At 39.7% G+C, this 27,850-nt stretch overlaps 2 protein-coding genes across 2 annotated transcripts; one reads left to right on the plus strand and one right to left on the minus strand.

The window, feature by feature from the left end:
* Nucleotides 1-351: 351 nt before the first annotated feature.
* On the minus strand, nucleotides 352-17,249 carry slc9a6a (solute carrier family 9 member A6a). The gene is made up of 16 exons (XM_085432941.1): nucleotides 16,786-17,249; nucleotides 15,264-15,457; nucleotides 14,000-14,077; nucleotides 13,725-13,801; nucleotides 13,434-13,546; nucleotides 12,351-12,456; nucleotides 8,563-8,704; nucleotides 7,379-7,484; nucleotides 7,079-7,167; nucleotides 6,600-6,713; nucleotides 6,041-6,152; nucleotides 5,746-5,899; nucleotides 5,381-5,411; nucleotides 5,194-5,279; nucleotides 4,716-4,821; nucleotides 352-4,422 (listed from the first exon to the last, which is right to left on the minus strand). Exons 1-16 carry the CDS (start codon nucleotides 17,075-17,077, stop codon nucleotides 4,150-4,152), a joined length of 2,073 nt encoding a protein of 690 aa, XP_085289067.1. The 5' UTR covers nucleotides 17,078-17,249; the 3' UTR covers nucleotides 352-4,149.
* A 781-nt stretch (nucleotides 17,250-18,030) lies between these two features.
* Nucleotides 18,031-27,560, plus strand: taf7 (TAF7 RNA polymerase II, TATA box binding protein (TBP)-associated factor). The gene is made up of 12 exons (XM_085432948.1): nucleotides 18,031-18,232; nucleotides 19,616-19,692; nucleotides 19,788-19,866; nucleotides 20,091-20,224; nucleotides 20,408-20,528; nucleotides 20,672-20,730; nucleotides 21,264-21,336; nucleotides 22,361-22,474; nucleotides 24,618-24,812; nucleotides 26,116-26,228; nucleotides 26,835-26,894; nucleotides 27,288-27,560. The coding sequence occupies exons 1-12, from the start codon at nucleotides 18,214-18,216 to the stop codon at nucleotides 27,330-27,332; spliced, it is 1,089 nt and encodes a 362-aa protein (XP_085289074.1). The 5' UTR covers nucleotides 18,031-18,213; the 3' UTR covers nucleotides 27,333-27,560.
* The last annotated feature ends 290 nt before the right edge of the window (nucleotides 27,561-27,850 follow it).

Consider the following 27,850-nt stretch of genomic DNA (forward strand, 5'->3'; position numbering starts at 1 on the left):
CCTGACTCTAGAGTTGGGAATGCAAACTACATAATGTTTTAAAATGTGGATTATTAAGTCAGCTTGAAGCCAAATTTTATTCCTCTCTAAAATATCTGAAATCACATTGGATGCCAGCTCAGACTACCTGTCAGACTTCTAACGTAATTAATATTATAAACCGATTATTACACTGTAAGAAAATCCCTTCTCTGATTCATTCAACTCAAATGAAATCACTTCTGGCACTAAACTCATTTCATGTTTCTCAGGATGGGATGATCTCAAGAGTTCATGGCTTCATTCTTTTAAAGCCCAGACATCCACAATAAATAAATGAACAGTAAAAGAGGAGGCCATTACAGTGAGGGCTTTAATCAAAAGCACAGGCTTCTGTTTATTGACCGTTGCACGCAAATGAACAGGTGAGAGTATATTTACACAGATGTAAACAGTCAGTACCTGCAACACAGACAGGAGAGATCACAATGCCTCTCTCCTGTCTCTCTCTTGCACATATACCCACACATTCAAATCCTCATCCACATGCAGGCAGTGACACACACACACACACACACACACAGACACATTCACACACAGAGTTTGCGGTAGAAAGATAGAGTGGACTGTCTGAGAACACGGAGCACAGCAGGCTTCTTTGGTCAGCTACTTCAGACAAGATTTCCAATGATCAAAGCATATCACAGGTCACCATTCAGAGAGCAGAGACAGAACACGTACTGGCAGAGCAGTAGGAAAACACCAAAACCTCTTTTACTTTTTGCAGATTTCACATCTTTTAATGTCTCAAAGAACAGTGGATCACAATATTCCTTGTATAATTTTTCACTTTTGGTTCCCACTACACCAAAGAGTCCATAACAGCAGAGGATAAATGAATCATGCCTGTGCACAAGTCATGGCAACGGCATTCAAGCAGCAACTTACACACAAAGTACCTGAATGGCGAAGCAATAAGATGGAGCAATGTGGGAATATTCCTTCATAAAGTAGCACAGAAAACAACTTAAGATGAATTCACTGACATGAATTTGCAAATCCCACAACCTTTCAGTGTAAGTAATATAAAAGTAACTAAGATAAAAACAAGAGTAGAAAAAAATAAACAGAATAGAACAGCGCAACATTTGTAATAAGTGCAAATCATTCTTTTTTATTCACTGTGTCCCTTTTTCAGAAAAAAAAAAAAAATTCAGAAACACACTTACACATATAAAAAACAAAACAAAACAAAACTGTGAGATCAACAAATCATATTAGAAAATGTGGAGTTTAGAGACATAACTGATAAAAAAAGAAGAAATAAGAAGTTCCTGCACAGCAGAAGATAACTGTGGAAGGAAAAGCGATATCTAGCATGCCTTCTCTTCCTTGTACCTCCGTATCATCCCAACACATGAACGCTCAACAACAAGAGCCTAACAAGCCCCCCAGTCACCCCTTCTTCTCACTCTTTAACCACATCATCCTCCTCAAAGATCCATTTTGCATACACACAGTATTTTTTTCTCTTTGGATCACTAGGAGGCCAAAACAACAACTTTGAGAAAAAAAAGAAAAGAAAAAGAAAAAACGCCATGATTGCTTCAAGTCACCAAATGTTGTCTAGCTTCAGTCTGCATCAACACAGTGTTGCCACGGTGATGTGCTATCAACACTTCCTGTTAAACTCACATTAACAGCTGCTGTACTCCGCACCCAAAGGAGCTGACGACACCTTCCGTTCTTCTTGTCCACGCACTGAAATAGCCCCAACAGCGAACACTGACACAAGGCTACAAAGTCAAATGTAACACATCCGGCCAGGAGTACCTTTGATACACTGCATGTTTCTCTTTATGTGCCTCTGTGTTCATGGTCAACCATTACACATCAAAAACTCTACTGTGTACAGCAGACAGAAACATCCAGCATTTAAACAGCTATTGTTGCTCTGTTCTGGCAGTCTGCATAATAACAAACTACCACAGTGCCACTGAAAATATCTGCTGACATGTGGACGGACTGATTAATCCTGTGGGCTTGTCTTTTGAAAATAATTTCATACAACACAATCGATAAATTCACAGCTGCAACGGTTGATTGATTAACTGTTCTGCCAGTAAATAAAATAATTGTACCGCATTCATTTTAATACCAAATGAATGATCTAAGTCGTGCTGTTGAACAAAGGTAATGTTATCTACAGATTCTGAAGACTTGCGTTACATTTTTAATCAGATAATCAGACAAAAAAAAACACAAATGAAATAAGTAGAAAGATGTAATTTGTCCAAAAAAAAAAAAAAAAAAAAAAAAAAAAATCAAATAATTATAGTTTTTCTTCTGGCTTGTAGTGACACCTCGACTTTTTGGGGTGTCAGTAGCCCAGATTTAGAGAGGTGCACCTTCTCTCTTATATAATGAAACTAAACTGCTCAAAACTCAGAAGCACGTCTCTTTCTGGAAATCATGACCAGCTTTAAAAAAGAAAACTGCATTGTGGACAGTTTCATGTACTTAACTAAAGGAGGAGTGCATTTACCTGTTACTAGAGGCTCGTGCCTGGATGTAGTTTAATTAAAATACATCCTAAATTAAACAGCTCAAAGACAGTTTGTAGATTTAATTTCAAGTAATGATGTAAAAGGAGCATTTCTGTGTTTCTCGATGTTTTGGACACCACAAGACTAGAATTGTGTTTGGTTATATTTGACAGAAGGCAGATATCTTTAATCTTTACGGCTCATTATTCAAAAAAAATGGGCAACTCACATCACATTGATCTTCATGAATAAAAAATTTACCTAAATCATATTTTTTCCTGAAACACTCTTTAAGGTCTGTGCAACTCTGATGCGCATTGTTCACTACTCTCATTTTTTTAAATTTTTTTTTACACCAAATAATTTATTAAACAACTGCTGGCAGATGAATGAATTGCTGTTCGCAGCCCTACCAAAAGCAGATAGATAGTTCTCATTAAGCACAATATCAGTTGTACGCTCTTAATACCACTGTAGCAGATAATTTAGTCTCAGATTCATGTATCTAGATGTGTTGTTCAGGTTCATTGAATGAGAAAATATAGACTAGAAAATGGATATGAAAAAGGTGATTCAGCTCACAAACCTCTGTTGCAAAAAGAATACAAAACACTTTAAGGTCATCTGCATTCAGATTTCATAAAATGTAAAAATGCAGGACAGAAATGGCACTAAGCGTTCTCGCCTCATCTCATTTGGATCTCGAAACAACAGCCCTTCGTCCTGCCATGAACGACAGCAGCCTCTAAAATAAGGTGTAAAGTCTCCCTCTATGTCACAGTCAAAGGTCATTGGGAGAGATCCACATGTTCACTGCCTGGTTACACTGCAACACTGGCATCACATTGTTACACACTATTTACAAGCAAATAGCACACAGACTGACAGCCCAAACACGCACTAAGTATATTGCTACCTTATGGACAGAGGTCTTTGTTTTATGTTGAGCATTTTTTTATCTTTTTTTTTTAACAATGGAAAAGTGAATGACTGACCATATTGAATCAGCTCTGCTTAACAGAACTAATCCAGTACTGGGCTGCCAAAAACTACAATTCCCAGGCACTTGATTGTAACCAAATTTACAGTAACGTTGTCCACTGGGTCAGCTTGCCTCTGACCCACAGAGAGAAGGCAGCAACATTCAACACAAAAGCCCTCAATCTCCCAAACTAAGAAAACAACTAGCATCCTCAGCATGCATATAAAAGTTATAGTACTCTTGGGATATACTTTACACCGACAAGTTAGCTAGTGGTTGCATTTACACACTGACACATGCTGCTAGATCTCTGTGCAATGCTACAGTAAGGTGACACAGAAATTTAAGCTGAAATGATTTAAAACTGATTTATGAAGAAAAAAACTGCAAATAAATATGACTATATTACAGTAATGGCAGAAAGGTGTGGAAATAAGCAGAAAGACAATGAGGTAGAGACGATGATTTGCCCCATAGAATATGTGAGAAAATGTGGCAAGAAGGATGGAACAAAAGTGCTAGAGAAAAGGGAAAAAAAGCAGAGAGAGGTGATAGGAGGAGACTCAGGTACTGGTCTTTTGCTCAATGGCTCGGGTCAGGGTGCGTCGGACGGTTGTCTGGGTCTGTATTCAAAGACTACTTTCACATCCGCATGCGGTGGTGGGGCTCTGTGAAGGGCGGCTCCGAGTCGTCCATGGGCAGCACCAGGCGCGTGCCTCTCATCACCAGCTCGTGATCTCCGTATGCTAACTCTCTGTCCAAGTCATCAGAGGTGGCAGCGCCAGCAAAGGCCGGGCCGCCGCTAGTGTGGGCGCCACTGGCGTCTGTACTGACTGTGATGTCGCCATATGTCAGGTTGATGTCACCGTCTCTCAGGATGAGGTCAGAGTCGTCATCCTTCAGCTGGCATTCGTTCTGCAGGAAGAAGAAACACAAATTGTTCAAAGAAACACAACAAATTTGGGGAAAAAAGGATGTGACTTTAGCACTCCATAGCTATTGGATGAAATTGTGTTCAACCAATACAATTATAATTTTGTCCCATGCTTTGTGTTTCCTTATCCATCCAATGAGACAATGAAAATTGAAAATGAAAACTGAACCGCTGATTCATGACCGTTTTCCATCTGGTAATATGGGATTAAAAAAAAAACAAAAAAACAACACAGTTCAGTCAGAAATAGCTCTTGTATAAACCAGCGTCTGACCTCAAAGGCCTGAGGGCTGGTGAGGAAGCGAGCGAGGGGGCCGCAGCAGGGAGGCAGCGTGGCTGTGAGAGGGGGGCCGCTGTGAGTCAAGATGGGCTTCAGGTAGCTGGAGGGAGGCTCGAGTCAAGGACATAATGCGCGTGAAATAAGCACTAAAAGACCGCTATTAGACACAAAAAGAAAGCTCCTGGTACGGTGTGATGAATGCTTAATGAATCCCAGTCCTCAGAAGAAAATGTTCCAAATTAAAGTAATTTCATAAGGTAATTTATTTTAAATGCATAGAACAGTCTGACCTTCATATTTCAGAGCCAAAAGATGACCTAATGTGAAGTTAAGTCTGTAAGTGGGGCTCCCTCTGCTGCTGGTAAGTTGAAGTGAAGTCATTAATAAGTTATCACATATTCAAAACACTACATGTATGGTTTATTTGAAAATTATTTCTTGATATTAATAACACTAATTAAGCAAAGGATACTTGTGGTCGAAGTTGTACCAAATTCTGAAAAGCCAGGCACTTTCTTGTTTGGTGCTCCTTCTCTCTGAACCTTCACCAACACTCATCTGGACAAAGACAGACAACACTGTTTAGGTGTCTTGGTTTCCTTTACAGTTACTTTCCACCAATTACATAACTACAACACGTTTATAAGTGCCACACTCACAGAGTTATCTTGATCCGAGTCCACTCCCACACTGTTAAAGAAAAAGAAACACGTGTAAATCAGCTGCAGTCGTAAGCTGTCAGAGCAGAACAGTGCTGTGAAGCATGTTTCCCCCGTTTTACAAGTTCACCAGCAGGAAATCTGCTTATTAAAAAAAGACAAGACAGAGCAGCACATTCTTCAAGACGTTCAATAATTGTTCGAATACTTGCCTGACAGGATAACTAGATGAGTTAAACACCCGGCATCATAAAGTCAAAATATTTATAGACAAGCATCAGACTTATTTGTGAAATTTCCCCACTGTTAAAACAAATGCTAACTGCAAATCCAGTCTGGACTTTGCAGAGGAAGGATAGGCATACCGTATGCGCTGGCAGGACAGCATCTGAGTGGTACCACCCCCACAAATCCATACAGTGAAGAAGACCACGAGCAGAGTGGTGGAAAACATCATCTGACGAGCATATGTTGCAGTGTCCCTGATGGACAGTGCAAAGGTCATTGCACCTCGCAGGCCTAAAAAGCAGAGCATGGAGAATGTTGTATACAAGATGAGATAATAAGCATCTCTGTTGGTTATATTTCACTCTGTTAATAAAGGAAAGCGCTTTGCTTAAGACGGCACATAATAAACATCCTTATCCGTACACCACTAACCTGCAAACATCATCATGTGCTGGAAGTTGGATCTGATCTTGTTGCGTCGTCCCAGATTAAGAAGGAAGGAGAGAGGGTAAATGTTAGCGGCTCTTCCTATGAATAATGCTACCTGGGTAAGAACATGGTTAAGGACAAAAGCAAATGAGGTGTGCTGTCTCCTGCCTATTTACTACTTGGTGGTTAGTTGTAATAAACTTCTTTTGTTCCCTTTAGGGAGTGAATCATCTGCCTCAATCTTACCCTATCCCTAGCATTTTCTTCTGTTATACCAACCCTCTGCATGTCCTCCTTCACTTCATCCATTAACCTCCTCTGAGATCGGTCTATCCTTCTGTCTCAAATCACCCTGGACGCTAGTCTCCAGCCACTCCACCCTGCCTACACTCTCTTCTTCACCTGTCTTGTCCACTGTGATGCTATATAAACTCATCTGCCTGCACTCTCGCTACTCCTTGCATGGTCACCTTTCCATCTGTCTCCCACTGCTGTAGATAATGCTTCAAGCCAAGGATTAACATGGCTTATGTGAACTTGGCAGGGCCATGTAAAAAGATACAAAAGCTCCAACGATGAACATCGGATTGAAGACATGGTTTTGGAACGTGAAAAGGGTCAATCCCATGTAGGAGAAAATGAAGTTCTCTGCCAGGAAATTTAAAAGTTCAAACAGCTGCAAAAGAAAAGAAACAGCATGCTTTACATGACAGCTGATATCCAAGTATAGATAGATGTATACAATAAAAGAAAAAGCTAGAGTTTCCAATAAATGCTGTTAAACTTGGATTGCATGACTGTGATTGTAATTAAACTTAAAATGCCGCTTTTTTATTCGCTATGTCATAAAGACATAGAAAAGTTTTGATTTTTGTGTCTTTACCTGTTCAACAAACCTACAATAGCAGATAACTGATAAAGCAATCTGCAGTTTTTGTTTAATTTTGAGTCTCCATCACCCTACTTCACCATAAAACAAAACAAAACAAGGAAAACGCAATACTTAAAGCATCTAAAAAAAAGAACTGAATAAGTAGTGACCTGTTTGGTTCTGTCCTGAGACTCAGGAGACAGATTGTTGTAGGTGTAATGGGCCTGAGTGATTCCACAGAAGAGTACTGCTACCACACCTGCAGCACACCAAAGGGGGACGGAGACACACAGAATAAAGATGGGATCAATACGCACTGATTTCTATATGCTCTGATGCATAAAGCTTCCAGCTGGACACAATTACTATTACGGTATTATCTAAATTACTAATCTCATTTTTTGTTTTTGATATTCTGGTAATTACAGTATGCCATACACGTAGAATGTGTGGATCTGTGTGTGTGTTACCTGTGAAACCACAAGCCTCAGCCAGTAAGAATGTGCTCCATGACATGAGAAAGAACAGAGCTGTTTCCAACAGCTGGAAGTCTCGCAGCTTGGTAAATTTAGTCACGTGGACACCACAGTCAAAGAATTTAACGACATACTCAGATATTGCTAAATCCATTCATGTTGACCTTTTTACAAATAATTCAATTCTAAGACATTAAAAAAAACAAATAAGAGAACCAATAAAGTTCTGCTTTCCATTTGAAGTCTGAAACTGTTGGCTTCTAATGAGGTTAATGTCAGAATAACGTTACACAATCATTTTAATCAGCTTTTTTTGCATTTATTCTACATTTTCATATAGTATTTCACACAAACTAATTTAGTGCATGGTATAACTGAGATACTGATGATAATGTTTCAGTGTTAAGAAGCTAACCATTTTAGAATTGAAAACATGGGTGGAGAACTCCAGGCCTCGAGGGCCGGTGTCCTGCAGGCTGTGTCCTTGAGCCAACACAGCTGATTTAAATGGCTAAATTCCTCCTCCCAGAGGCCTGGTAATGAACTAGTCATTTGATTCAGGTGTGTTGACCCAGGGTGATATCTAAAACCTGCAGGACACTGGCCCTTGAGGTCTGGAGTTCCCCTACCCTGACGTAGACTATCACAAAAACATTCATGTAGCCCCGCTCAGAATGTAAAAAAAATGACATAGATGCTGGCCAGCTAACACTAAGGCTTTGGTGTAGTTAAATCTTCCCCTTTATGTCCTTAATAAAATGGACACGAGAATAAATTTCTTTGGTTAATGGTGACTGTGACCTTATAAAACAAGTCTTTGGCTGTGACACAAAATTCATACGCTAACTTTAGCAAGGGAACAAACAGAATGAAGTGATAAAATATTGATGCTTTATTCCAAAGGACAAAGGTCCGGTCTGAACAAAAACTTTACAGGTTGAGTTTAAAATGCCAAAATAAATTGAAAGAACCTTCATGTCCCTTTTTGTATTTTGGAACTGAATTTGATTGCACTTTTTATGTACTTGGTTTGAATGAAATACACTATTAGGAGTTTCTTGATATTTATGGCACATGTGCGTATGCTCATTAAGAGTCTGTTTGCTGTTTAAGCACTGCTACAACAACATGTAACTTATCTAAATAAATGCTACAACCAAACAAACGAAAAAAGATATGAGAGCGGTGACGATTCCAGTGGCGACTCCTAGTGCAAATGAGCCGCTGAAAACTCCCAGGAAAATCCCAAAAGACTTCAACATCGCCATAACCTCAAAGGTGTGGCTGTTGTCTCCTTCTGGTTGATATGCTACTATAGAGCTGATATGAACACAAAATACAAACATTTAATGGCAAGTATTTATGCAATGGCAGGGCAAATATTTATAAGTGTACCATATACAAGTTAATGCCTGCATTAGTCACCACAACACAGGGTAGTGTAAATTTAAATTTAATGTTGCTGAAACAAAAGTAATTAAAAAAATAAATATCTCTCAGGGCTCTCAAAATTTCAAAATCCCTGGTAGCCCTTCGGGCAGGGACTCTTCAGTTTTTGGTAGCCCAAAATAAATTTAAGTAGCCCGAATAAAAAAAGAGAGCAATTTTTTGATTGATGTTTTGTTTCCTGTTTTGTTTCCGTATAATATTGTAAAGGAAACAAAACATTAATCAAAAAATTGTTGAAAAACAAATTACAACATTGTATAAAAATTACAATCATCAACTCAAATACTTGGTTCTAATTGAAAACAGCAATTTCTATGAACTTGTAAGAACTGTGTAGGACATGAATCAGTCTGTGTCAGATCCTGAATTTGAAATTTCCACTGAAGTCACGGGTAAGAGGCAAGTGGAACCAAGATCGAGGCCATTTGCTTTTTGAAGTTTGCAAAGACTGCTAAATTGTGCCAGTGGTAGTTCACTCTTTGCAACATAGTAGCTGTTCTAAACAGATTTTCAGGTTTGTTTTTAGTATGTTATTTGCAATTGGTGTTTGTTCTGGGAAAGATATTGCAGACTGAGCAATAATGCATTTCTTGCATTTCTCGTGGGTTCTAATGGGGGCCTTTCTTAAAATGACTGGTCCCAGTAACAAAGGCGCTTGTCGACTCAGAAATCGAGAGAAAACCAACAACACACCCGGCAGAACATTATGTTATTTACACAGGTGCACATAAGTGGTCCGCATTCGCTGTCAAAATAAAAGACGCACACCAGATAAGAAGTTGCAACGCGCGTTTGCGTCCATATAAAAGGCGATCAACCTCTCACATGTTTAAGCTTGCTGCGGGAGATTTCACTTGTCATGTTTGCATAGTAAGCTAACGATTGATAAGACGATGTCAGAGGAATTGGTGCGCAAATTATCATCACTCACCAATCAATGCTGTCGCTCTCTATACATAGTTCACACGATTGCAAAGTGAAAGCAAAAAACAAGCGCAAATTCAAACGCGATTTCAATATGTCACATATTGACAGTGGCTCATCGATGCCAATTACATAATTACCCAGCTACATTTCCGAAAGAATGCAAAAGCATTGACATATATTTTTCCTTCCTATGATAGCCCGACGGGCAGGGCAGAGATAGATTTTGGTAGCCCGACTGGAAAAATCGCTAGCCCCAGGACGTCGGGCTAGCGATTTTGCGAGCCCTGTATCTGATTGAGGAATCACTCATCTTTGGAAAAGAGAGTTTATTACAGAGAAATGTCTATTTCCAAAATAAAAGCTATACTATCCGCTTCTTCTGGGCTATATTCTCAGCAGCATATTGTAGCGGGGCAGGGCTGTTCGGGGTTCTGTTTGTACAGTTATGTTTTGTTTATGTTGCCATAGTGACGGGTGACGCCCTCTCGCTGCGACGGTGTGTCCTTCCGGGGTCAGAGGGCGCCCTGTGTGTTGTTGTTGTTGCTGTGCGGTTGCCGCGCTGAGCAGTTAGCTAGCGGCAGTGTTCTTCTGCAGATGTCAATAAACGGCTGTGCTCCCTGGCTAGCTCACGGGAAGCAAGACCAAACGACACCTCCGTCTCCTCCTTGTCTGAGCTCGCCACAATCGTGTCAGAAGTGGGATGATGGTAGCACCCCATGTTCTGACCCGAGTGACTTTCCCCCCGCCGGTCGTGACCGGCCGGTGCGCCAAAAGAAGGCACCTGGACATTTGCAGGACTTTGTGTGGGGTAATCGGGTCGTCGGGGACGACTGACCCCTTAGGTGGGGGCTATGTAGCGGGTCAGGGCTGTTCGGGGTTCTGTTTGTACAGTTATGTTTTGTTTGTGTTGCCATAGTAACGGGTGACGCCCTCTCGCTGCGACGGTGTCCTTCCGGGGTCAGAGGGCGCCCTGTGTGTTGTTGTTGTTGCTGTGCGCTTGCCACGCTGAGCAGTTAGCTAGCGCCAGTGTTCTTCTGCAGATGTCAATAAACGGCTGTGCTCCCTGGCTAGCTCACGGGAAGCAAGACCAAACGACACCTCCGTCTCCACCTTGTCTGAGCTCGCCACAATATTAAACATATCAGGTCCCCATAAGGAGAATCATGTGCTAACGGCTGTCTAAATGACTCGGGTAAAGTTTGTAGCATGCATGCTTGTTGTTTTTGTCTGCTTCCACTTGTCTTTGCACTAGGATGATGTCAGCGTAAACGTGCAGTCATATTCGTTGTGTTCCCACTAGTGCTGTCAGCGTTAATCTCGTTGAAATGACCTTAACGCTACGACACGACAAATCTCCGTTAATGAGCTACCCCTGATCGCCCCGTGCATGGGGCTAGACGGCCAACACGTTAACGAGCTAACTGCGCTAACACACTAGTTCCCACCCATGTAATTGAGCATTGCGTGGCACATCCAACATACTGTTTTACTTTAGTCCATGACGCGCTTACCTTCAGGGTCATACGAAAACCAAAATAATTCCAAACGCCAGATCTGAATGAGGGTGGGGGAGGTTCATTTTGCCATGTTGCAAGGAGAGCTTAACTTCTGTCTTGCTAGCTTGCCCTGCGCTCTTCCTTCTGACGATGCTGTCTGTGTTGAGCGCTCAGTGGATCTGCGCTCGACAGTGCAGCCTAGGCGGAGTAGTCGAACGCAGATTCACTGAGCGCTCAACACAGACAGCATCGTCAGAAGGAAAGTTGATAAAATAAATTACAAATTTTGTATTGTTCAATACATATGCGTACCGAACCGAAAGCACTGTATCGAACGGTTCAATATCGATACGAGTATCATTGCACCCCTAATATACACATATATATTTTTTAACATTATGCTGAAGTAGTTTTGTGCTCAAATGTGCTGAACTTGGCAAACGTTTATTTCCAAATAAGAGATTCAGGTCTTTGAATAAATAGCTGTATAATAAATAGCTATTTGAACCAAGTGTCACAGTAAAATAACATTTGTTCACCCTCTCTCTTCACAGCCCCCACACTCGCAGAACAAATCACCAGGCATTTTGTCTATAAGCATTCTGGCTTTCTGCCTTTCCCTTGGCTCCCACAGTATCTTCAAAGAAAATAGGAATGTGCTCTTAGCTGACTCATAACATCAAAAACATTTAACCAATAACAGAAAAAAAAGAATAAATAATGCAATGTTCTGCATCTCTGGTTGAATAGCCAGAGTCTTAAAAACAAATGGCCAGTGATTTGTCATGTTTATCTCAAGGCACTGCAAAAGCACACAATGCCATGCTCTACTTAGTGCACCCGTTCAACGGGCCGGTCTGAGTGTCTCCACAGGGCCGGGCCCCTCCAGTCTGCCTGCGCTTTAAATTTACAATTCTGTGGAAATTACAGCAGTTCCATGTGGCGGGGGACAAAAACCAAGTCAAGTGTTAGTTTAACAAACCTGTTTCACATTTAACAAGGTGTTATTGGGAGCTGATACCAGGTTAGTAAAAGGTCACAGGTCCATCAACAAAAAAAGACACGAAAAAAGAAAAAAAAGGGAGACAACTTACGAGGACAGAACCACGGCCACGGCATCGTTAAGCACACTCTCTCCAAACAGTAATGCGTAGAGATCCACGTCCACCTGCAGCTCATTAAAGATGGCCAGGACTGTCACTGTGAGGCACAGAGAACATACGTCAAAATTCACTTCCAAACGCTGCTATACAATGTTGTGCAAAAGTCTTGAGCCACCTTTATTTCTTTACATTTTGCTTGGAATATGGGTGCAGCAATTTATTGCAACATCTACAAACATACATGGAAATATGGTATATAAGGGAAAAAACAGATTTTGTACAATTTTAATAAGCTTTAATTGGTAAGACCAACTTTATTATTTAAAGCTTGAACTCTCTTAGGCAAAGCCTTCTTTCTTTTCTCTAAACAGTCTTCAAGAATACTTCTCCAGGTTTCCTGAAGGATATTTAAAGCTCTTCTTTTGGATGTTGGCTGATTTTGTTCAATTCTCTGAAAAGATGATGCCACACTGCCTCAATAATGTTGAGGTTCTGGCTCTGGGGAGGTTAATCCATGACAGTGTTCTATTGTGAGTTTTTCTATCCAAGTATGCTTGTACAGCACTGGCAGTGTGCTTGTGATCCATGTTATGCTGAAAAATTAAGTCCTGGCCAATCAGACAGATCAGACTCACTCACTTTTGCACCTCTCTCCTGACCTCCTCCATACAGACTGACAATGGCTACAACTTAAAAAAATTCAAATCTGAATTCATCACCCAATAAGACTTTTTTGGTAATGATTTCAGTCCAGTTGGCATGCCTCAACTTTTATCTCTATTCCCCTACCATTTCTTATGAGGCTTTGAATAACAGTATGTGGACTCCTTGTTAAGTAATGTCGACACAAAACCGGTTCATTCTTTGAATTACATACATTTTTTACTTTACTTATTCATGGCTCAGTCTCAAGGTGCTGAACAAACATAAAAACATTCAGCTGAAAATGTCACTTTTACTGGATGCGGTGTGGTGGTAGAAAGGCCTTTTGCACACTACTTTAGTTAATATATGTAACAATGTGCTTTGAGTTAGTAGAAGAAAACTTTTAAATCTGAGAAAAATCATATGTACCAGGGTCTGTGGCAGAGACAATGGCCCCAAAAAACAGGCAATCCGTGAAGAAAAAGTCTCCATTCAGCTGGCCCACCTGCTTCATTAGCGTCACACAGCCATACATCAGCAACCTGATGGAAGAAAAGGAAGAGCAGGTGGTTTTGTCCATCATCATAAACAACAATAACTTTAAATGTGCATAGTTGCACAAGGGTTGTAAAATCACAAGGATGAATGGCTTTCATGTTTTTGCTTTTTTTTTTTAATAATAAAATATTTTTTGTAATAATTGCAAATTAAGTCTCTTACCCAATAATAAAACAGGAAATGACTGTCCCGAGAAAGGCGTAAGCCAGGATGGATCCCATGTTCCGAAAAAAATGTCTCTGAAAGACAGAAGAGTTACCAGATCAGCAATCAAATGCATAAATACTATAAAATAAATTATTCATCTTGATGAATACGTAAACCCCTGCGGTCTATAAAGAGACCACAAATGGACATGAAGTTATTTAATTAAGAGCCAAATACATACTGAAAATATGTATTTAATAAATGTTGACTTTTTATATGATATACTGTACCCTTTTTAAGCTGTAGCCAGCATGGAAGATGATAGGCGGTAGAAGAATATTGAAGAACACTTCAGGGTCAAAGGTCACCTGAGTTATACAAAACACAGAACAAAATTACAGATCTGCATCAAAAGAAAATTAACAAGTTGTTTTCATTAATATTTCTTTCTATGCTGTTGCATTTTTGGATTGACTAAAATATCAGTTAATCAAAAATGACCCATATGGGGCATCATGACACAGCTTCCAGGACAATAAACAAAAAAACTACTATAATAGTAAAATGGCATGTTACAGAACGAGGACAGCTTCTAGCCACATACATATACACACACTAAGGCTAATGCCATTTTTAGATGCTAAATCTAGAGCAGTGCTACATTAAAATCAGTATGTGGATTCAATTTCTGACAATGGATTAGATGTATTCATGTTTGGAAAACAATCCTCAATTTCTGAGCATGAGATTATGACTTAAATAGATTAAACCTGTTCAGCAGATTGTTTACTTGTTTGGTGGTTAGAATAGCGTCAAGAATACTGCTTGTATGTAATTGTGCAGCTGTTTAACTGACAAAGTACAAAGTGACAAACACACCCCAGCACATGACAACCGTAAAACAAGTACTTTTATGATTTCTTTTACATTCTGTATCACTAATAAAGGCATTCTGCCAGTTATTTTAACAGAACATTTCAGGCCCTGTTTAATAGTCTTCAAACTGATTTGATCTAGATGTAGAGCTATTGTTTTAAAATTGAAATAGCTACTTAATATTGATAATAAAGAATTTGTATTACATAAAGAGAAATACAAATCATTCAGCTTACAAAAAACTAAAACCACCATTTAATCCCATTACAAATTAACCTATGATTTCTCTCTTGCATTGGTTAGTTATGTTGTATTTAAAATATCAGAAGGGTAGCTGGTTTTGATCATCGGTGCTTGCAGATTTAAACATCTGCTATCATTTCAGTGTAAAATAACTGATAATTATGTCTTTGCTGATGATTAAATCATCTGATTGCTCCAGCTCAGGGGTGGGCAATGAAGCTTCTCAAGGGGATACAGGAGAAACTGGGACTCTTGTGGAGGGCTGTACCAATAACTTATACACAGATAAAATTAATACTGAGTTCAATTTACTGGCACCGTCCTCCACAACAGTCCCAGTTTTACATAGTCCCTTAGGAAAATAATTACCCATCTCTGTAACACAACTGCTTGTATGTAGACATCAAATTCAAATAATAACACGACACAGTATACCTTGCGCAGCATCTCATTATCCTTCATGTCGTTGCCACTGATCTCCCCTTTCAATGTGTACTCGTAGAACTTGCCGCTTACATTGACCAGCAGAGTGGCAGGGCTGGCATTGACCTGGCAATTCAAGGTGATGTTGCCAACATCCAGAGGAACATGAATGATGCCATAACGCAAAATCACTCCAACAATTAAGCCTGGGGAAAAATTCATAAAAACGAAAGACAAAAAAAAAAAAAAAACAGGAGAGAGAGAAGAGTTGATTAATACAGGATTTTTAACAGTTTATGGCACGTCGCCACAGAAACGGATGGCGAGTGTAGTTTCAGGCTACCTGATACTACAGATGGTATTAAATGTTTCAGTGGGATTCATTTGTACAAAAAAATATTTTTAAACAAAGGTCTACTCTGAACATCACACACGTACCTAACAGCTCTGGATCTCAAATTAAAGTCTTAACACATCCATGTGAAAATAAATTACCCTATCAGATACTGTACCAGCAAATTAGAATTTCAATTAGTTTAGATTAGATTAGGCCATATTGTCTCCAGTGGGAGAAATTTGTCTTGGACAACCGAGGGGAATATGTCACACAAAATAACACAAAAATCACAACATGTCTGGTATCCTGTACCTTTTTTCCAGAGGACTCATATTCTTTATAAAAGATGGGATTTATATCTGTAGTGATTTTCCGTCCCTTCTTTATCACCGACTCTTTAAATATCTCATGGAGAGAAAATGGAGGCAGGATGACAATCATCTTTCCAGCTATTTTGATCAAATTTTGGATTTGTGATCTGATCTTGACCTAAAATGCTCAGATCAAACATCTGTTACTATTGGTAGTAATGCATGGTTTGGTAACCATGTAGTAGACAGTAATGTCACAGCAAAAATAATAGCATAATGTTACTATCCGCCCTATGGAGCCTTCATAAAAACTAAAAATGAGTAATTTGTGAATGTCTAGACTCTAAAAGCTCTGCACAGCCAAGCAGAAGTTATTAATTATCTGTTAAATGTGAAGCAGCTGGGTTGTGAGGCAAAATGTAAATGATTCTACGGTGGCACGACCACTTCCTCTTCTACAGGTTGGAAGATTTCTAACAATACTCCTGAAATTCAATATACAGAAGTGGAAGCAAAGTCCAGTTACACACTCATGATTGGCATTTGTCCAAATAATCACTTGTGACTTGCACGAAAAAGCAAAAGCAAAAACAAGTTATTTAAGAACTAAAATTCAGTAGGATTCATAAGACAGTATTTGTCGAAACTGCTTAGGTGCTGAGATGTAATTTCTAAGATTAAGCAATGTAAAAGAGGCGTCCACTGTCGTTAAATTACGCTTGCTCAATCACAACATAAACCGGAACAGTCCTGCAGCATAAATGTGTTAAAAGGGGCGAACTTATCAAGCCTGGTGTTGACATTCGTCTGTTCAAAATCTAACTATTAGGACACAATGAGTGTAACAGCTCGGATGACGTCTCTCTGTCACGATGGACCATCTTACCATAAATCATTGCCAGCCCGGTTTCGTGGAGAAACCTGAACCGCCGATGTTTGAACAACCAGATGGTCAGGATGGTGAGGGTGAGGAGCAGGATAAAGATCAGCAGGTCAGCGCTGTCTTGTCTGTGGCTCTCCTCAGCCTTTTTCTCAGTAACGATGTTCTCCATGGCACTGTCTTCCTGAGGTGATGATGCTCGGCAAACACTGATGCAAACAGGCAGGCTTACTAGCGCGAGCAGCCACAGCGTCCTTGTTGCCCTCCGGGCACTGCTGACAGTCACTTTAAACACCATTTCGGCTTTCGGCGGCCAAATGCTGCAACGTCGCCGAAGGTAAAAAATAAACTTGTGCAAATATTATTCATAAACGAAGGGGAGTGGACAACAGAAAGACGACAGCAAAAGAGAAACCAATTCCGGCCCGGAAGGGAAAAGTAATTTTTCCAGAAAGTGTAATTTTAGGTTTCAAATTAAAAGCACACCACCGTACCGTGGATGGCTAAAATCAACGCCAGTGGAAAAATTTAATACCGCAAAAAGAAAACCTTCTAGATAAATAAAAATGTCTATCTGGCAGTTTTCTTGGAAGTTTGCTTCTTATTAGCGCTGATAGTTTTCCCCGAAATCTTTTATTATGAAATATTTGACGATAGCGTGTTTACCGGGAAGTGAGTCCAACAGTCCTTTAGGCTATCGAGTTGTGTCGTATTAAAAAATAAATAAATAATAATAATAGTAAACCAAATATAATAACGAACTTAGCGTTTATTTTAGATTACGGTTTAATTACAGTTTAATTCTTAATAGAATAACTTTAAATAAAAAATAGCCGCATATTTCCTGTGGTATTTCCTCTTTCCTACTTCCTTCCTACTCTTTTACTGACAGACCATTTAGCGTAACGATACGAACATCAAATAATAATTTTAAATATTTATAGATACATTTAACTATATTGGATAAAGAATATTCGTTATTTTTTTGTTTTTTTAAAAGTACGATTGACAAGTCTCGTGATACAGATGGTCGCGTGGGACGTTCCAAATTATCGGAATTTTTATATTTTACTGTCATGCGCTGAAAAACAAACTAACTAACTTTCACTGTTAGTCCTTATTTAATAACATGGCAGTACAAAAATATGCACACATATATATTATAATTACTTAATTATTAACTGAAATATGCCTATAATTTGTAATTTAATGCTCAGACATACGAGTTGTACAGCCAAGATTAAGAAAACACAAATTTCCGAGGAGGTATTGAAAGTGGCAAAGCCCTAAGCAACACTCTTGTTTTCGCTCGTGATTATGCTATCACTGTGTAGCTAAGAAGTCTCGTTTTTGTCAGTCAGAATCGTCATGTTTATGCGTGTTTAGCATTGAAATATATTTATACAGCTGCACCATCTAAACTTCTAAACGACGATGACATCTAAACTGAAAGGTACGTTAAAATCCTCTGCCCTTATCCTTATGCTAAAGATAACTAGCTGTTAGCCTCGTAGCCTCCACTTTTGCGAGGTAAGGAAACACTTTTCGTTGTCGGTTATTAAGATGAAGCTGATATAACTCAATGATAGTAACAATAATGGTGATGATGAAACAAAACATGTTGTCGGTGGCAAATTTTAACAACTGTGTTCGCAAATTAGCGTTTATCGTTCCTGTCTTTTGAACATTGTGTATAATCTCCTATAGTGTTATTGTTCCACAGTGTGGTAGACGTCATTAATGTAAGATGCACAAGTAACCTTAATTAGCTGTAATTATCTGTGTTTTACTTTTGATGTAAAGACATTCGTGATAGAATTTGAAAAGAGATTCAGAGTACATTTGGTTGGAACGTTGGTTATTTTTTCGTTCATTTATTCATTCATAGTATAATATAATAAACTAAATGTTATATTGAACTAATAATAACGTTTGTTGGTTTGCATTTATGCACTGTGAGAAATAAAAATGGTTTGGCTATTTACATTTTTAGCTTATTACATTATAATTTCCTTTTTTGTCAGCACTGAAATAAACTTTACTGTTGTAGGTACTTAAGATAGTAGTTAGTGTTTATATACGAGTGTTTGTACACTAGTGTGTATTTCTAGTGTTGCTGCCCAGTGAAAACCTCACACCATTAAAGACAATTTTCCACAAGTTTAAAAAAAAGCAAAACAAAGAACACTCAAAGTAAAATAATGCATATAAAATCACCAAACTTGGAGATTTCTTTCCACGGGAAGAACATGAAAGACTATAAAGTGATCAGTAATTAAAGCTGTCAAAAAATGTGGTGGAGTGTAGTTTTTGCCCCTGAGATATAATGTATGTAAGAGAAAATGCCCAGCTAAGGTACTGAAAATGCTTTAAATGGTCCACAGACGAGTCCGTCCAGCCAATGATTCAATTGAACTGACTTTCATTTGTATAGCGCCAAATCACAACAACAGTTGCCTCAAGGAGTTTTATATTGTAAGGTAAAGACCCTACAATAATACAGAGAAACCCACAGCAATCTAACGGAATGCTATGAGTAAGCATTCAGTGAGAAGACAAAGGAAAAACTCCTTTTTAACAGGAAGAAACCTCCAGCAGAATCAGGCTTCAGGAGTGGCGTCCATCTGACACTGTGAAAAAAAAGACAGTGGAAGAGAGCCAGAGATTAAGATATTAGATACTATATTACTTCTTACTTCAAAATAGGAAAAATGAGTTCCATAATGTACTGTATATTTTAATGTTAAAGTAGAATGACAAACTTTGTAGTTTGTCAGCATATAGCAAGCAAGACATATTTTAACACTTTCATTATGGTGATGTGTTTTGATTTTAGTTGGGAAGGTCGGTTCCAAGAGTAAGGAGGATGCCCCTTATGAGCTGGAGAGCCAGTTTGTCCTCAGGCTTCCTTCGGTGAGACTTTTGCACTTGCAGAAATTCATTGTTTGATGGAAATTCAGTTTTATCACCACCAATATGATCTGGCTTCATTTTTCTTTCTTTTGCAGGAGTATGCCTCAACAGTAAGAAGGATTGCACAGTCTAGCAGTATGAACATGAAGGACAGACTCACCATTGAGTTGCACCGTAAGCTGCTCACAATCTTGGCACTGGTTTAATTAACGCTGTCTCCCTGTCTTGTTATTCATTTACAGTCGGGTCCAGAATTTTGAACGTTGTACATATTTCTATACCAGTTTCATTCTTTTTGTTATTTAAATGTAACAATGATTGTAGCATACTAATGGATCTAGTTAAAGAATTGTCACCCACATGTCCCCTTAACAGTCATTTGTCCCTCTTATTTGTAGCTGATGGCCGTCATGGCATAGTTAGAGTAGACCGTGTTCCTTTGGCCTGCAAACTGGTTGATCTCCCCTGCATGATTGAGTCACTCAAAACGGTGGACAAGAAGACGTTTTACAAGACCGCAGATGTCTGCCAGGTAAGCAAGAGACTGGAAATAAATAATTTTTACAGTTTTCCATTATTTTATTGGTTTAAAATAAAAGTACATTTTGGATTTTAGATACGTGTTATGTAAATTTATTTTCCCCAGTTACAGTGCAGTGCAGTACAGATTAATCAGCATGGTATTTTGCATTCATTTTTCCCATCCACGGGTTAGATGCTCGTGTGTACACTAGATGGAGACCTTTACCCCCCTTTGGAAGAGCCAACTGGCACTGACCCCAAGACCAAAAAGAAGGATAAAGACAAGGACAAGAAATTTGTTTGGAATCACGGCAGTAAGTAATTATATACAGACAGCAGCTTTTTGACTTGTTTATATTGAAAACTTGGCATATCAGCAGTTCAGGAAACATAATGTCCCCTCCTTGGGTAGTGGACTGATTTTTGGCTTCGCTAATCCCATTGTTTTGCTCTTTAGTCACCTGCCCTCTGAAGAACACGCGCAAGAGGAGATTTCGGAAGACTGCGAAAAAAAAGGTTCTGACATTTTTCATTTTCCCTACAGCAATCCCCTCCCGTGTCCCATCCATCTCCTTAGCATCTCGTTTGATGATCCATCTTTTTCCTAGGCTCTCTTCCAACAAGACATTTACATTTCATAAAACAGGAACTATGGTAAAAGTGAAAACTAAGATTTACATATAAATAAAGCCTTTCCATCTTAGTTTCCCCCAAAGGCATGCAAAAAAGCTATTTCACTATTGCTTTGATCAAAGTGAAAGCGAGTGGAGCTGGAGCACTACACTTTGTCTACTTTGTCTTCTGAATAAATCTTCCTGAAGGTGCAGAGCTGAGCCATATTGATTTGGCCCCTTCTGTTTTTAATCGCTAATGTACTTCCTGGCATGTGGCCAGCTGCTACCTTGGTGTGTGTGTGTGTGTGTGTGTGTGTGTGTGTGTGTGTGTGTGTGTGTGTGTGTGTGTGTGTGTGTGTGTGTGTGTGTGTGTAAGATAAGGCAAGAGAGATGCAGCTAATACTACAAGTAACTCGATCTCTCTGTCTCTTGCAGTACATTGAATCTCCTGATGTGGAAAAGGAAGTGAAGAGATTGCTGAGCACAGATGCTGACGCTGTCAGCGTCCGTATCCTTTTTGACACCTAAACATTCTGCACGTCCATCTTAGGACAATAGTAACGGTGTATATCAGGGGTGTCAAACTCAAATACACAGTGGGCCAAAATTCAAAACTGGAACAAAGTCGCGGGCTAACGTTAATATTTATTGAAATATATTTATTCCTCCAGATATAAGAATTAATCTTTTCTTATGGACTCAAACACATTTTGCTGAAAAACTGAATATGGAACAAGCAAAGCTTAATACTAAACAATATATATATTAGCTGTATAATACCAGTAGGCCAGCTCTAATAGTAATTTGGCATGGCTTTGCGGGCCAAATGTAATTAGGCTGCGGGCCAGATTTGGCCCGCGGGCCAGAGTTTGACACCTATGGTGTATATAAACCATCAAAACAATAGTGTGTATTACATCTTTAAAAGTACTTCAGAGTAAGGCAGAATCAGCTGGCCATTACTTGTAACGTGAAATCTAGTCAGTTTTTCAGAAGCGTCACATAATTACCACTCTTTGTCTTTTAGGTCAAACATAATCTCTGTTTAATTTACCATGTAAAATATGTTGAAGTTAGGCCCAAGTGGCTTTCCTGACTCCTGCATGGTTACATGGTTCACCTGATTTGACTTTCCCTGATGCCTTTGCGAGAGATATGCACTGTGCGAGGAAGCTATTAGTGCTTTAATGAAACCCTAAACTTGCCTGACAGAATAAGAGCATAGCGAGGCTGCCTTGAGTGGCTGCTTGCTGTGTGTTAATTGAGATGGACTGATGATTATCATTGCTTAGTTGGTCACAGTGAAGCAAAGATTCTTATTTTAATTTTAGTGCTTGCATACAGCTGGGGAGATAAACATGGCACTAATGAATGTTAAAACTGAGACAGTTTCTCTGCATCTAATTTGACCCTTCAGGTCTTTTTTTGAAGTAGGATTATTCAAAAGACCACAAGTCTTTTACTTTAGTTTAGGCCCTCTGAAGGTTAAAGGAATCTGCAGAAGGTGTGCCAACCCTTAACCTAGTTATCAGGATGGGAGGTTATCGCAGAGGATGAGTCCAAGGAAGCAGATCAACACAGCTCTCTGGCCAACCTGGATTCCTCACCTGGGACCTCAGGACACAAGATGGGTCATGGGTCCTCTGGTAAATAAAACTTAATTTTAAAAAGTCGTGTGAAATAAGATGTGGTACACTCTGTTATAATGCTCAGCCAGCTTCTCAATTCAGCTAAAAAAGAGAACATGTTCTGCTACCCAGGCCTTTTAGCTGACCTATATGAACACGCGCAATAAAGCTTGATTGATTTAGTTTTTTTAATAATAGCATTATAATTGGGATGAACATTTAAAAATGGTTATCTGAATCATTAAGACTCAGAATACTAGTGAACACATCGTGTAATTAGGATGCAATTCCTAAACTTTTCTTTACTCTGGAAGAGACATATGTACACATGCATAGGGCTGTGCAATATGACCAAAATCTCATATCCCGATATAAGACATGTATCGTCCCGATAATGATATAAATCACAAAAATGTAACAGTTTCTGTAAATTCTGTGAATCTCGGGCAGCTCGACTTGCGTGAAGTGTTTCCAGCTCGTGTACCTGGAGTCGAGTGTTTTAACCGATGCATGAAATTATACATTTTTAGACATAAGTTGTAACGGCCGCCGTTTTCTTTGTGAGTATTTATTACACAGCGTGCTGCGGGGAAAAGCCTGTTCTAACGTTTGAGTCTAAGGTTTGTTTTTTTTTTAGCACCTGGCGGCTCTTTTTTGCTTCCCATTCGTAAACACTGCATACTCTTTCACGTGATTCGGTTTATTTTGAAAAGTCTCAACAGGATCTTGAGCTTTATTGTGAAAGGTTTATGTGGAAAATAACACGCAATGGTTTTACTGTCGTTGTTGCTAACGACAACGCATAAAATCGTTCGTGGTGTGGTTATATTAAATATAAAGCTGGGCTCACACTGTGCGATTTTTGGCCCATTTTGAGCCGATTTTTCAGTCGTGCGACCGTTTTAGTGATCGCCCCGATTTTGGCCCTTCATCGTGCATCGTGTAGTATACGTGGGATAACGAGAAGCGATTAACACCTCACGACCAGCTCCCGATCATCAATCGCTTGGTCGTGAGGATTTCAAAGAGGTTTGAAATCCTCACGACCGTCGTGAGGGTGTCGCCGTAGCTGCTCACACTGTGCACGCGCAAACACATAAATGTTGGTGAAAAAGACGGAGTAGCACAGCAGTGCAGCGTGTGATCTGGACACAAGCGATGGAGGCACAACTTGTAGAACTATGGCCTCACAAAATGATCATAACCACAACAACCATGAAAATAGTTGGATGGACATTGCTGCTCAATCACAGCTGCCTGATCAATGTTTTTCATTAGCAATTTAGCAAAGTTGATGGTGGTGCTGTGCGTGTTTGTGTGAGTGAAAGACGGAGAGGGAGAGCGAGCGTCAGATTTTCTGTTATAACCTTCATTTTTATGGACGCACAGTGTGAGCACTCGGGTCGCATCACAGCATCGGCTGTATAGTGTGACACCCTGCATCATGACCTACCAACTTCTAACCCCTGCAAGTCAATCGTACAGTTTGAGCAGGAGCTGAATAACGCGACTGAAAAAAATCGCACAGTGTCTGCCCAGCTTAAGAGAAAGAGAGAACTTTAAGAAATGAATATAGCCACTACAGTAACATCAAAACGATGAAAAAATATTGCCGTAAACAGTTTATTTTGCGACACCACGAAACAAACGATAGCGTAAAATGAAACGATAGATGTTTTTATATCGTCATCCGATATATATCGTTATATCGAACAGCCCTACACATGCATACGAAATGATCTATCCATAAAGCTAATCAGATTGTCCATAAAACAGTCATGAACAAATTAGTGCTGCTGTAACAAGCAATTATGAACAAAACATTTCCCTAACCTTTTTACCTCATTTCATTTTATTTCCTCCTTTCATTCCTTCCCATACCTTGAGGTATGTGGCTAAACTATCTAGTGGTTCATGCTTGAGTGACTTCTACTGTACTGCCAAGTGTTGGAGCAGAGTTATTTTTGCCATGTAAGAGAAGAGCAGGCTGGTTGTTTGGACTCCACATTTATTCCTTCCTGTCATATAAGCCCAGTTTTAAAGCTCCAGTAGACTGTTGGCTCTGTGACCTAGATTAATCCCAGAGCAAGTGCTCTAAATTCTCGCTGTTTCCATCTTTGTGTTTGCGTTTCTAACGCTAATGTGCTTTCTGCATCACCAGTCCAGCATGATGAACTGAGGGAGATCTTCAATGACATCAGCAGTTCAAGTGAGGACGAGGAGGACGAAGGGGACCGGCATGAAGATGAGGACCTGAATATCATGGACACAGAGGATGATCTGGTCCAGCAGCTCCAGGACAAACTTAATGAGTCCGATTCTGCACAGAATGAAAGTGATAGAAACAACCAGATAGGTATGAGGCAGAAAACTATATACAAGTCATCGTATATAGTTTTCATTGCTGCATTAACTCATAAATAAAATCATCACTAGCTGCAGTCCAACTGATATAAATTACATTTTGTTGTTAAAAATCTCTCACCAGCATCCCTAATCAGATTTTTTATTTTTTTTATTTTATGAAAACAACTTAACAACTAAACACAGGAGAGATAGATGTGATTATTATATGTGATTCTTTATACATTATGCAGTAAAGAGAGTGTGTGTGTGTGTGCACCCAGGTGGATGTGAAGTAAGTGCAGTAAGTGAAGTAAATTAGAATTATGCAATCTTTCATGCCGTGCTTGCAGTTTACACCACAGAGATAATTCTCTTTCTCTTAGCCGACTTCCTCTGTATACCAACAGTTGTTCATTTTTCAGTTGCAGCAGTCACAGCCAAGAAAGTGGGCTTGGCTGCCCAGAGATACTTGTCGAAGTAGAGGTCAAAAATAACCTGAGCAAGGTGTCTGAACTTTTAATCGAAGTGGAATTTTCTAGCTCATCACACACATTCAAATAAATAGCCTTACTTAAATACACGTGCTGCGCCCTCACCCACAGAGATGCTCATTCTGACAGCTCTCAGCTCTCCTCTTCAACTAACCAGTCTGACAGGTGTTGTGGCTCAGCAGGAGGCTCAGGGAGCTGTCCAGTTTGACAGCACAATACCTCCTTAGCTAGATACATAGAACTGTCAGTCAGGCAGCACTGCTGGCCAGCTCAACTGTAGCATCTTGGCGGAGCCCTTCTCAATATGTTGGAGCCAGGCCATGCATGATGATGGCATCCATGCATAGCTGTAAAAGTTGAATGAATGGATTCACATGGCCTCCTTATTGTTAGATAGTTTGCATTACAACAGCTTTGTCAGAATTTGGAGCCAGGGGAAAACGGTGAATGGATACAATTAGTTATAAGATGGTTGATTGGTGGTGGAGCCACGGGTTTCTGTGAGACATGGTGGATTTGATGAGAACTCCGTGTGGTGCACAAAGCAGACTGATTTAGTTGTGTCTTTATAGAACTGCATCCTGCTGATTCGTGTCCTTTTAAGTCAACTGATTGTTCCCATTATGGATAATTTGTCAAACTGAACTGGAAGCATCCTTATGGTTCAGCAAGCTAAGCTGCATATCTTGTCCCCGTGGCAAGTGTAGTGTCTCAAATTATGTCACATCATCTTCACCCTCCAACCTTTTTTGCCTCCTCTTTGCAGCACATAAGTGTTTTTATGACAGCCCTCACACATGAACCTCCCACTGTGTCCTGCAGTTATGGAGTACCAGGTGCAGATCAACAACATTAAGGCCAAGCTTCAGGAAACTCGTGCCCGCAAGAAACAGCAGGAGGAGCTCATCATGAAAGTGGAAAACCAGGCCCTCAAAGTAAGCACTGAAAACACTCACACTTTTTTCACCCGTTCATCCAAAAACTAGGTCTGCATGTACAGAGACGTAAACAAGAACATGCAGATGAGCTTGGAGGCAAAATTGTTCATGCAGCATAGATTCTCTCAAAGGTGGCGGGAAACCTAAATAACAGCTGATTTCACACATTGTTGGAGGACATTATTTTTTTAAATGGTTATTTTAAAACCCAGAATCTTGCATCTCTGCTGCTAGCCTTTTTCTCTGTAGGTTTTTCCATGCACAAAAAAGGAGCTGAAAGTTCATTCTTATGCCCAGCACTCTTTAGTGGAGAATTTACAATGAGTGAAACATGAGCAGACACGACCCTTCCTACGTTGCCATTTAACGCTCTCATTGCTCAGTGTTTTGGGACCGTCAGAGCCCCATCTCCAGTCGTTATTATCACAGTCACATGGAAAAGGTCAGCTGCCTCTGACTGGCATTCCAAGTGGCCTTTCTGTCAGAGAGGAGATACTGACACGAGCAGCCCAGGCCAACACACATTTAATTAAAGCCATCACAATTTAATGAGGCTCAGCATGTCGACTCAAACAAACCTTGTTTGCCTCTCTGCTCTTACAGAACCGTTTCCAAGCCTTGTTGGATGAGATTATTCAGCAGGAGGAGCGGGAGATGGAGCAGGTAAGAACCTTTTTGTAAAAGCCAAGGATCAGTGCTCACTGTGAGCTTTCTACAGCCTTCAGCACTTTGCATGAATTTCTCTTGAATGAATGTCAAATATCATGTCGGCGGATGGTGTTGTGTTTGCTATTCTTTTTCAACCCAACATTTTTCATGCCTAATAGCAAAGTTGAAAACCAATCAAGCGCAATTTAATTTGACAGCAGCTACCAGGGGAGTCCTTTTTGTAGCTATGGCATAGTGGCCACCCACTGTCTAGGGTCGTTGTTTGTATTGACAAATGACTGCAGCAAATTAATGTGAAAAGACATGTTAATCATCATCCACTTACCCTCCAATTACACCACGGTGCTGCTGGGCATCAATCACGCCCTCTATTTTCTGCTCCAACAGCTGGCCTCCCTGCAGGAGCAGCTGGACTCACTGATAGAGAAGTGACCGCCAGGGGGCAGTCACATGTCATCTTCTGGCATACAGGAAAGACAAGGAGGAGAAAAGCCTTCATCCAGGGAGAAGAGAATTTTTATTGGAAGTTGCTGTGTCATTCCTTTAAATTTGTGATTTTCCTATTACACAGCACACAGATTGGTTCACTCAAAGTTTGTGTTTTTAAGTTGACAAAATGCGTTTGTAGTTACTGTGTGATTAAACTGTTCCACCTCAGTGGTTAATGTTGTCTGGGTGTTTATTGTCTTAAAGACAAATTGTCTCTAGCCAATGTTTACTGCAGGTCAACATTTATTTTATTACCCGTCAGAAAAATAAAGTTACAAAATGTATTTATTTTTGTTTATATATTCCTACATCATTGGTACTAATGATCAGCATGGTCGTGGTGGATTTTGGTTCAAACACACCTGATTTGGCAGCTTAGAGCTGTTTGGAGCTCTACTGCAAACAGCTCTTACTGCTTAACTTTTATGTAATATACAGTGGGGCAAAAAAGTATTTAGTCA

Source organism: Copadichromis virginalis, linkage group LG2 (genome assembly GCF_057382275.1).
Source record: "Copadichromis virginalis isolate Kocher_CV1m ecotype Utaka linkage group LG2, C_Virginalis_male_GT1.1, whole genome shotgun sequence".
NCBI classification, from domain to species: Eukaryota; Metazoa; Chordata; class Actinopteri; order Cichliformes; family Cichlidae; genus Copadichromis; species Copadichromis virginalis.